At 39.6% G+C, this 12,299-nt stretch overlaps 1 protein-coding gene across 1 annotated transcript in view; it reads left to right on the top strand.

Moving 5' to 3' along the window:
• The first annotated feature begins 747 nt into the window (after positions 1-747).
• LOC109981934 (E3 ubiquitin-protein ligase NEURL1) overlaps positions 748-12,299 on the top strand; it is a 32,755-nt gene continuing 21,203 nt past the window's right edge. Inside the window, exons 1-3 of the mRNA XM_020630926.3 lie at positions 748-1,016; positions 6,468-6,709; positions 7,720-8,041. Coding sequence (XP_020486582.2) covers positions 983-1,016; positions 6,468-6,709; positions 7,720-8,041 — 598 coding nt within the window. The 5' untranslated portion in view covers positions 748-982. The remainder of the gene's footprint in view (positions 1,017-6,467; positions 6,710-7,719; positions 8,042-12,299) is intronic.

Consider the following 12,299-nt stretch of genomic DNA (forward strand, 5'->3'; position numbering starts at 1 on the left):
AATATTCTCAACCCTATGCACTTTTTATTTTTCCTATTTCAAGGGATACTAGAAATGTTTAAACTTCTCTGCGTGAAAAATCATCAACACTGAAGACAAGTATTCCAACTGTTTCTTTGTGAAAATGAGCTGTTTTCCTGAACCTATTTAAAATGAAAATCTCTTGGTCTTTGGTTTTCATCAGGAATATTTATCTCCCTGTACTTTTATATATATTTTCAAAAGTTATGAATACTTGAACCTCATATGATGTTTTTTTTTTTGGGGGGGGGGGGGGTAGGAAACAGGTTAGTCTTCTCACCAGATGGGGAGATAAAAATAAACTACCAAAACCTGTTTTTTAAGAACTGCATGTTGGGTATATTCTGCGCTGTTACGGGAAAGTAAGCGGAAGAAATGATCGATGACGTAGAGCTTCATAAAAGGTAGAAAAATATCAATTCGCGTGTTTTAGTTGAAAAGTAACTAAACCCTAAAAAGTTTATATACATTGACATTCTAAATGCATTTTTTGGAAATTCCAGGGTAGAGCAGTTCATCTGGAAATATGGGGTTTAGTTACCCTTTAAATAAGTCCCTATGATGCATTATATCACAGCAGAGGTGTAAGGCTCATCGACTTGTCTGTGGGAATACAATGAGTGATTCATTGAGACTCCTGAGGTCCTGTCTACGGTAGCTACAGCGTTAATAGTCCCGGATAGCTCCACCTCCACCACCACCTTTTATGCTAATTTCAGCGTGATCGGTCCACGGACAGGAGGGAGCAGCTTGAGCTCTGTGTCTATGAGCTGCAGCCCGCACGACTGCAGCTTAATGTGGATGAGACACACAACCTGTCTGCTTTGGATTTTGATTTCTGTGAACGTGTCGGTATAATGCCGCTGCTGCTGCTGCTGCTGCTGAGGACGCGCAGCTGAAACGTGAATCTCGCGGATCCAGCCGGTGTGAGAGGAGAGGTGAACGCACCTTGCATCCAGCCATGGGGGGTCAAATCACCAGGAACACCCTCTACGGTAAGGGCATCAGCACATCACGGGGCAGGATTGTTTATTATATAAAAAAAAAAAAATGTATATTTAAAATGATATAACCGAGTTAATGAGCTTGCAGCTTTAAGTCTGTGTGCATTGAAATATAGACGTCCTGTATGGCAGCCTGAAAATAAATAAGAAGTGAGCTGCTTTAGCCAAGTTTTTTTTAATCACTTTCTATAGCCTAAGTCACGAAATAAAATTAAATGATGTGTGTTTACCAATACAATTGCATCATGTCTTCAAATAATATCCATATCACCCTGCTTATTAAAAGTTAGAAATTAGCTATACCAAACAGGACACACTGGGGCCAAGTTGGTTCATAACTTCTCCCACCTTTGGCAAATATTGTCACAACTTTATCGTCTATGTCTGTTTCATTACACGTGTCCAACAACTGCTCACACACGTCTCTAACGGCCTTATAGCCCACACAGGTGCACTATAGGCGATTTTATGGATGAGTTTATACAATAACTAAATAGTTTTTAAAGTTAAAATTATGATTGAATGTTTCTTTCAAAAGCCTGGCACCGAAATTAGAATTTAGCTATTAGATGTCTTTATTTTTCAGTGCTTTTACTTTACAGTGATGCATACAAGACTTGAGTAGCTCCAGGTATGAACTGTATTGTAGTTTCAATTTATATAACTGTTTGACTCTCGCAGCTGTTTATTCAGACTTCTCATTATAAACGTTTTACTATAAAATAACTTAAAGGTTCCATACAAAAACGTGAACTTTGTGCAATTTAATCAGAATTGAACCAATTAGTCAATTCATTGCTTCAAGTTGCTACAAAATGATTGTTGGAAAATTCTCCAGGTGATATTTTGATAATCAGCAAAATTACTTTAGTACAATAATGCAAAATGCTTTCTGGTTCCTAAAGATATGTGAGGATTTTCTGCTTTCTTGTTGGTTATATGACTTTAAAAGGAACAGTTTGGGACTCATGGTTGAACAAAAAGCATTGTAAAGTATCCAGCTTTGGCTTTTTCGTTGGGTTGGGCAGCCATCACCACCTTCTGACATTACTTATAAGGGAATGGTTGATAGTTTGGGCCCCTTTGACATATTTTTCATTTAATTCTACTGAATGTTTTGTTCATTTGATGACTCAGTGACATTACAAATCAGTAGCCTGTGTGTGTCCACTGGTGTCTTTGAGTCCCTATTACTTGAGATGATTTGGATTAGATTGTATGGCATTGGATGATCATCTCAGTTCTCTGATGGACACTGCATGGCAAATCTTAATATTTCTTAATTTTGTTTTAGTTCCACTGTTTGAGGACACTGGTGGGAATAAATATGTGGGTGCAGGCAGGGTGCTGCTGAAAGTCTTGGATCTCAGCCAGGACCCTGAAAATGTATTCCATGTCATTTTGCCACGACCCCTTCACATGCTCTGGACTTCTTAGAGCACCTTACATGGTTGTATGACACGTTTATGGATCACACAATGATGTGTGGTTAAGCACGTTAAGGACGTTTTTGGCGTAATATCAGACTTCTACATGGTAATTGCATGACCAGGCTGATAACTAGAGAACAACAGGTACCAACAAAGTGCTATGTTTGTAGAACAGAGAAGAGAAGCCGTACATAACTGGTTTTCATTGATGTTAACACTTAAGTTTGATTGCAGCACTAATCGGAAAATGCTGAACAACAGTTCGACAGTGGCATTAGTCACAACGCACTAATTGGCTAATTCTCAAGCACTTGTTTCCTTTTCCAAAACTTTTTTTTTTTTGTTCTTGGCTTGTTACTTATGAATATTTAAAATATTTTCACAACAAGCAGCACTTGTGATTCATTACTTTTCACTGCACTAGCTGCCAATGGACATTTTCATAATTTAGTAGTTAAATAAATGAAAATATGAACAGCTATTCTGACGGTGAATCAATGCTTTAATTTCTGGAGAAGTGCCCAGATATTTTGATTTTAGCTCCTTAAAACAAATTGTTGTTTTTTTTAGTGCTTAAAGATGAGTAAGTTGTACATTTTGAAGATGAAGTTGAAAACAAGACATGTGGAACTTAGGGAAACTATTGCAGACACATTAAGCTATTTTGAAGACAAAGGGATACAGTTGAATTTACATAGCAATCTACAGATCATATACATGGATGGTTGGTCAGAGAGGGTTATCTCTCAGGTGAAAACTTTTCCTTTAGACCCTGAACATTGTCCGTTCTTGTGATTGGGTTCTCTTATTTATGAAGCCCAATGCTGATGGTGGAGTTAACAGCTAACCCACTGGAGAAACTAGGAGTGCAGTGTAAAAGCATCAGTACTTATACACAGCGATACTGAAAGGACATGTTAAAGTGTTCTAAGTTTCTTTTGTTGACCTCTCATTGAAACCACACAAGCAGTGACATTCTTGCAGCAGATAAAACACATCAGGTCCTTTTGGTCCTTTTAGAATGTGGCTTGTTTGAGGGCTTGTCTTGTGAAAGATGGCCATGAAGGCTCGATACTGATGTCACTCCACATTCAACAAAAAGTAGCGCAACAGGCCAGGTAACAAGGCCAGGAAGGCTGTTTGTCTCTGCAATGTGTCATTTCTTGGAAATGAAAGTCAAGGCAGTCACATGGTGTACTTTTGGTGCAAACTTACTCTGAGAAGTGTTTTATTGGTTATGACACACAATAAAACACAGATGCCTTCACATGACATACCAAACCTAATGAGACTTTCAAGAAAAAGAATATTTGGTAGTTTTTGTGATTCTCTTTAACTATTGGCATCAGTAATGCACAACATGTATACAGAAAAGGCCTTTGTTATGTTTTTTTCCAGGCAGAGTTTCAAAGTGACAAGACTGTTATCTGGTTAAATTAGGGTATGAGATTTTGTTTGTATAAGATACTAAACCTAAATGTACAGTCCGAGAAATCAGCAAAAAAAGACCAACTATTTTGTCCACAGGGGGCGCCACAATCAACGCGAAATGACAGTTCCCTCAAAGTTGCTTTAAGATTCTCATGGTACATTTATCCTGGCACATTTTGGTCATGCATACAGGGGTATAGTCCCTGTTTACTCTGCCATCTCGTTTCATGAGTTTTAAACACACTTTAACAGCCACTGTATCATCAGCAATGTTGGCTCTAACTAGCCCTATTTGCACTTTCTCAGATGTGCTACTTTTATATATCATTTTATGTAAGCATTTGAGTTAACACATGGTTTATACATTAATTTGTCTGTATTCTGTGATTATTGTAAACCCACTCCAAGATACCTGTGCATGGAGATAAAGGGGCTCCGGAAATTACATTTAGAGAGTAAGAATCATATATGAAAAACAAAATTACATTCTTTGATGGTTAATTGTTGCCACGGATGCCTGTGAGGTGTTGCTTCTGTTTTCATGTTGTAAAGGAAATAGTCTATTCAGTTTCATGCCTGGTTTTGATGGAGTACAATACAGCCCTGTTTTGTTTTCCTGAAGACATCACGTCTGACATGACATCATGTTTGCAATATGGTCGAAGGATTTGTTATGACTTCATTTAAGTCCACTGTTGTACAAAGAACACAATTCGACATTGTTCTGCAGGGACAAGAGCATGCGAAGAGCTTAACAAATACACTGTACTGAGCCCAGAGCCCTTGGCAGAGCTTCTCCGATTGTGAACTGAAGGGAAAGACTTGTTCTGCTTTCTACACATTTTGAGTTTCAACATCCAGGGAGGGAAATCGTGTCTTGAAAACCTCCATCTCTGCCCTGAAATCTGAACAATAGTGGCCATGGTGTCAGAAGTAACATGATAAGTCATTGTCCGTCCAAATTGATTTGTCTCTAGCATTCATTATAAACCTCTTCAACCCTCCAAGGTCACTCAGAGGGAAGCAAAAATAATCATCTTAAGTAATGGCTTTAACGTCAATACCTCTCTCAAAGACAAACACGAGCAGCTCTGACACATTCATGCAGTTTGAGGTGTGAAAAAACAAGCAGTTCTCAAGGACAAGGAAGTGTTAATTAGGCCAAAATTATTTATTTTTGCTTCCGGCCTTGGCACAGTCGCCTGATTTGAGTTTACTTTAAGGCCTTTGAATGTCATTTTAGAGAGGACTTATGTAGTTTAGTACTTGATCAGATCATAGGTTTACATTTTATCATTCATTCTGCTAAACAACGTTCTTAAATTTGAAGACAAACCAATGATGTGTGCGCATGAGAAAATGTCCCTTCCACGCCAGCACAGTGACCTTGATGTGGGAGAGTAATGTGGAAACACAAACGTGGACGGTTCGTCCTAATGAAAGGGAGTCAGTGTGAAATGATGTCAAGGCAAATGTTTATCAGTCCAAAACCCAAAAAGACAGATGTGGTGTGAAAAAAAAAAATGATGTTCCAGCCCTTTGATAAGTTACTGTAAGTGGGAGCAGTAATGATTCATGCATGTTCACATGGGAAATAAATTAAAAACCCTCCTGCGTATTGTGAGTCAGATGTTCTCCTTTGGGTCTGCTCTTATAATACCGCTTACGCTGACTGGCTTAGCTTGATTCATGTCTCTAAATCTCATAAAGAAACCGTGATTATTTTCGCTTTAACCTTTCTGTTTCATTCTGACAAGGAATGTAGTGTCTTCTTGACTTGGGCGTGATTGAAGTGCATCTTTGAGAACATGAGCTACAACTGGGAATAACATGTTACAGCCATGCCATGCTATAATAAGAGTAGCTTTAAATATACTGTATCAGCCAGCTGAATGTATAGGTAAGAGGATCTTCTGTAAGATTTCAAAGCTTGCTTTCTGCTGTGCTAGTGTTCCTGTTAAATCACCTAATGTATTCGCTAAACATGTTTGTCTTCTTTATTCTTCTGCTCCATTTTATTCTTTCTACATAGTATGATAAAAACAAAAACTGTATTGCAGTTTGGTGAGGGAAGAAAACAGAACAGAAAAAAAGACAGGGATTGATCGTTTTTTTTGAGATGAGAGCATTTTATATGAACTTCTAACTGCTGCATTATTCTCCATAATTACGTAACAAGGAAGCAGTTTTGTCCTTGTCCAGCATGGTTTTTCAGTCCAAGGACATTTGCGCATGTAATGTACTTTGCACATAGTTCTTTCTTCTCCACAGCAGGTTTGGGGTTGCACTGTGCTACCTCGGGGAGCTGGAAACACGACCCAAGGATTAGATTATTTCAATGCATTTTTACTTAATTGGATGTTACAGGAGCCGACAGTAGGTCGAAAACCTGGAGTTCACCTCACAATTTAAGTAGATCATTCAAAGTGAAGCCTGCAGTGCTACAGACTAGCTGATCTAATATTCTAATCTAATCTAAGTTTTTTTTTTTTCTTTTTTTGCGTAAATCCTCAGTAATGTGTTTTCTAATTCCCACCTGTGGTTCAAGATAAGCAGCCTCTTCTTCTTTTTCTCCACATAGATTCTCTGAACGGCCCTTTTCCCATCACGTCCCACCGATGTCACCACAAACCAAAGCGCTGCCTTCCCATCCAGCGATGCAGGAGTTTGTCCTCCTTCCCTCTGCTCTTCCACCCCAGTACCAAAGGCTCACAGATCGTCATGGACATGTCTCAGAGGACCGTCAAGAGACAGGCCAGCTTCTGCAACGCTATCACCTTCAGCAACAGGCCTATCGCTGTGTACGAGCAGGTTCGCTTAAAGGTAAAGTCAGGCATGTTCCAGTAGACCGCATTCTGATTGTGTTTTGGATGTGTTTTCTGTAAACAGGGGGAAAATAAAAATGAAAAGAAAAGAATAGTCGATTTAAAATCCCAGCATGCTACACACTGGTTCACAAAATTGACCCACTTTGAGTCAGTACAGCATTGATGCGATACTGATTTCTCTCTCTGTATGTGTTTTATTTTTCTTCACCCTCCCTTCGTCTGTCTCCCTCTTCATCCCCCGTCTTTACTCTCCTGGTTTGATTTTCTCTCTCTTCTCTCTGTGCTCTTGTGTGGGCCAAAGCGGCAGCAGCTTCGAACAAGTTTCCACTTCACCTATCAAGCCATCTATGTCCTGATAGTGAGAGAGCAGGGCAAGCATTGCCATGTGAGGAGTACTGTTATCTGGCATGGTTAAAAGCAGAGTAAATACAGGTTCAAAATAAGACAAAAATCGTTTGCAGGTGATTAAAATACCAAGGTTAATAGTCTTGTTTGCTTGAAAACAGATACATAGCCATGCTGCCAGATTGGCAACTATGGATGACATTGTTGGTCTAAATGCCAACAACGGGACAAAATGCAATAAAATCTGTTTCAGACATTGCAGTCCCCTCAGGATAAATCCTAATGACTGTAGTTATTCTTAGAATTTTCATCTTGTGCTTGTAGTATTTGCAGATAGTTTTTTGGGTTTCCGATGACCTGAAAATACTTACATTATATAATATCTCTGTCAGCATGGCTAAATGGTGGGTTAAATGTTAGCATGCTAACATTAGGGATACAATCTCCTACTTAAGATATTCTTGTGGATGTGATGGACTCCCCAGAGTGAAGGTTAATAAAGTGTCGTAAAGAAGGTGGCGCCAAACCATTAAAATGTTTATAACACAAAACAAAAGTTTAAAAATAATTCTCAAAGTTTAGAAGATAAAGCTTCTCCAAGATAAAAAAAAAAAAAGAAAAGAAGTTGACTATAACTAAACACAAATATTTTCTCTGCAGATCACCAAGAAACAGTGCTGCTGGAGCGGCGCCCTGCGTCTTGGTTTCACAACCAAAGATCCATCCAGGATCAACCCAGACACCTTACCGAAGTATGCCTGCCCCGACCTCGTCTCTCAGAGCGGCTTCTGGGCCAAAGCCCTGCCGGAAGAACTCTCAAATGAGGGCAACATCATCTCCTTCTGGGTGGACAAGAAGGGCCGGGTGTTTTACCGAATCAACGACTCCAGCCCAATGGTTTTCTTCTGCGGAGTGCACGTCTCTGAACCTCTGTGGGCTCTCATAGACGTCTACGGCCTCACCAGAGGGGTCCAGCTCTTAGGTGAGTCACGCAATGAAAACAAGGGAGAATCTATTAGAGATTTTTTTTGCCATTTCATCATGGTGCCTGTAGCCTGTAATGAATGCTGTTCCATCAATCGCCATTCATGGCCCACTTTGGAGGAATCCAAATGCCTCTACTGTATGACCCTCTGACATGCTACGCTAACATGTTGATCCCAGTAAACATCATGATTTGAACTAGAGTTGTTCTGATCTCCCTCTAATACTGCCTAAAATGTGGTATCAGCAAGTATGCTATGAATGCACCATCACCCCCAAAAAATCTTAAACACCAACTTGGTGCTAGCAGAGAGTGTTATTCATTAACATGAAATATAGTTTCATAGTATTTTAATTTACTCTGAATATGTCAATACTAAAGTCTAGATATCATAACAGGTATCGGGAAGGAACAATTTATTTCTGAACATAAACATTAGCATTCAAGAACTCAGCTCAAAGCACTTCAAGCACAAAGCGTCAGAATAACTGGAAACCATTCTGCATCTGTTGATGTTTTCTTCAGTGTGAGTGGTTAAAAGGTGATGTTACATACAGCTGCTCTACTTTTCCCAAACCCCTCCAAATAGCTCTATGGAAAAAGATGGTGGGAGATTAGGAGGACTGTATAGTTACCACGGTCATTAGTATCAAAGAAATTTCCCTAAAGCGGAGAATTCAAAATGTCTCAAATTTATTCCGCCAAGTTCCGTGTGGTGTTTAAAGGGTCATTACATGAAAGAAATTAAGAGTAAACAGGTCCCCTCTGGTCATTAGCTGCGGCTTTCTCTGCATCCAAACATCTCAACTATTTTTGGATTGCAGGTCGAAATGCATTCTTGAAACACTTAATGTGTTTAAAACAGCTGTGTCTTATTTTTGAAACAATACTAAACTATGCAAAGTAGATAAATAGGAGCCCTTGTGGGTTAATCAGTACTTATTTATATCCATTTCCAAGAAATGCATGGCCTCTCTCCAAAGAATAGAGGCTGTCATCACCCTTAATAAAAATAGAAGAGGCTCCCACGTTGTGTAGATAGTGCCATTTAACCTCATTTCTCCCGGTGTGGCTGACAGCGAGAAGCGTGCTATCTTGTGATGGGCTGTTTGGTATCCAGCACCAAAGTGCAGCTATCTGGGGTTCAGTGGCCTCACGGTGATGATCAGCACACAGCTCTTGTCGAGGAACAAGAAGGAGTGTGTTGGTCATTCGAAGAGGACAGCGAAGAGGAGGGATGATGTCAGGTAATGACATGTCTCGGGTGGTTTTTAGCAATCAAGACTCAAGAATGTCTCACTCTTTTGATCCAAGACTGAGTTCTACTTCGTTTCACTTGTCATCTTCCTCCAATCAGTCTCACAGATTTAAAGTTAGTGGAGTGGCCTTTGTCAAACTTTGTGAAAAAGTAACAGTATTTTTTCCATTTTGCAATTGAAAATAAGATTTCCCAAAATGTATAAATAAACTCATTTTTTTTTTGCCTGTGAATTAGGCCAGCAGCCGTTAATCCCAATGTTTCTTCTAGTTTTCCCACATTGATCAACTTCATCCCCACATCGACATCCTAAACCGAAAATCCTCAGTCCTCAGTCAGCTGAAGGATACTTTGGCTATCAGCTTTCCTCCATAGCCTGAGCGCGTCACTACTGGAGAGCATGGTATATCTCAAAGGCCCTGTATTGTCTTAGCCGTTGGCTGCAGTTCAGCAAACACTCTATGCTCTGAAATATGGGCGGGCACATCAAAGTCTGGGTGTTGTGAACTGGCACATGTTCGTATTTTCCTTTAACAGAAGGGTGCATTTTTATTCTTAATGACGCTTACTCTGGGGTCTGAAATTTATGCTGCACCAGCTGATAACCCGAGCCAAACTTCACCTGTTGTGGGTTTGTTATCACACATCTGTCCAGCTGGGAATTTGAGTTGATGCAGTCGTTTCTTTTCTTTTTTTACAGTAGTTAAATTGAGCGTGGAGCTGTGAATAAGTGCTGTGGGGTGGTTAGGTGACCTTGATTTGGCTTTTTAGATAAATCTAAGGAACTTAATCTACCATATACTTGCTGACTTGCTTATTTTTTAAAGGGGTTCTCCAACAATTTTCATTGGTCAATCAGCAGCAATACTTTTAGGGGTGGGAATCACAGCGTAACTCAGCGATAATTTCACAACACCGCATTATTAGACAGGGAAGATTGATCTTCTGCTATCGATTCGCGCTACAGTAACAACACAACTCACTAAACAGGGGCTCTTTATATTCCAGTCGGCCTTCATTCCTCAATAGCCTTAAAACTCCTAGGAAATACATGTCCAACAGGTACTCAATAAAACGGACAGGGATTGTCTCCACGGCCGATGAAGTCCATCTGAAGTGCATCTTCTACTTTTCCTCTCGTAGCAGCATGAAGGTTTAGAACAGTTTTTTCTTTCTAGCGTCTTTAGAATATAAAAGCGGCGAGCACATCTCCCAGCTTCTTTTGACCGCTGTCTAACATTTCCCCCACTGGCTCCTTCTCCTTTAATCCTGCAGTCAACTCCTTCTTTGTCCAATTAACTCACATGATCCTCATTCATGATATCGGCTCGGCTTCGAGGAGTCATGATGTATTCACATAGTGAGTCAAACCGGCAGTGAAAATATCGATTGTAGGGGCAAGCATAATGATCATTGGACTAATTAAACAAGTCAGAATGCTGGTATGGCCCCATATGGCCTTAAGACTTGGTTGGACCTTTTGACAGAGTACTTAACAGAGTCCAATGACGAGGTAATCTCAAATTGGACATTTTGTTAAAACGATCATAACTAATGCAGCACAAGTAGAGATTAAAACTTTTTACTCCACATATTCTCTTCCATTGTTAAACATTGGAGCCTACATTACCCATAATGCAACCTGGCCTCTGACAGCATGGTGAAATATGTGACTGCGTTATGGTAGTAGCTGAAGTAGCCTCAAGCTTCTAGCCTAAAGCAGAAATCTGAAACAAGCACGAGAAGTCTTGTTAGCACGTTTTAACTACAAACTGCAGATTTTGTTTCAATCTTGTAGTTTTTATCTACAATTGACGGTGACTCAATTGACATAACTTATGGCAATCAACATCTACAACTCCCACTGAAGTCAAACTAAAGGCTAGATTTAACTTTTTCAAGTACACAGTAGCACTGCCCATGACCCAAAAAACAAGATTTGTTTTGAAAAATTGGTGAATTCCCCTTTAAAAGATAGAATAACCCTGTCAACCCTGAGATTTCAGAGTTTCAGTTTTGATTTGCATTGTGGGAACTGTAGGATTGCTTTCTAAAAGTGATTCTAAAACACTGGAGTTTCCCTCATGTTGAGAAAATAAATATACTTTGTATTTGTAGTGATAACATATTTCTACTCCAAAGAACATTTCACCAATGTTTCTCCAAAGTACAATTCTTGTGTTGTGACCTCATTCCCCAGCTGACACAGCTCACGCTTAGCTCAGACCAATCAGCCTTCACTCATTCTTATTATAAGACTCATGAAGTAATCATAACTCTATCTGGTCACATCCTTTCTGTGAATAGCTTCTCTATAACCTCTATCTTTAATTATGAAAGCATCCCGGCACACATGTCAGCACACAAGTCACTGTCACCGGTTTCCTACCTATTGATATAGTAATTATGTGAACTATGAGTAATTATTATGTAATCAAGCCTTTTATGGTTTATCTATTTTTGCTTTAACTAAAGGATGAATATTATGAAATAATAATAAAGTCGTATAATTAACATTGAACTAGATACATTCATTTGTTCCATTCAGTATAGCAGTGACCTACTATGACAGAGATCCGTTTTAGCAGCCAAACGTTTTTTTTAGCCTGTGATAATCCGCATCAAACACATGCTCTGCAGGATTCCCATACCTTTGTATGTGTTTGATCTTTTACTACCCTACATGCTGCATTTAGAGATGAATAAAAAGCTGCCATACCTTGCTGCCTTTTTCTACTTGTGCTGTGCCTCAATGCAGCCTGCTTTCAAAACACTTCTCCTTCTGTCAGGTCTTATTCTGGTGTTTAAGGATCTTTTTCAAGAGCGGTGTTGTTTCCTCTCTAAGCTGTTATCAAGGGAGCGCAGTACAGCAGCTAGCCACCCATGCAAGGAGTCAAAGGTGAGCGTGAGATCAGTGAGACTGCTTGAAAGCTGAGATGGTGTTGCGTAAGAGAGGAAGCTAAATTAATCTGCTGAAATCAAACTGAGCCTGAGGGG

The sequence above is a fragment of the Labrus bergylta genome, chromosome 10 (genome assembly GCF_963930695.1).
Source record: "Labrus bergylta chromosome 10, fLabBer1.1, whole genome shotgun sequence".
Taxonomy (NCBI): Eukaryota; Metazoa; Chordata; class Actinopteri; order Labriformes; family Labridae; genus Labrus; species Labrus bergylta.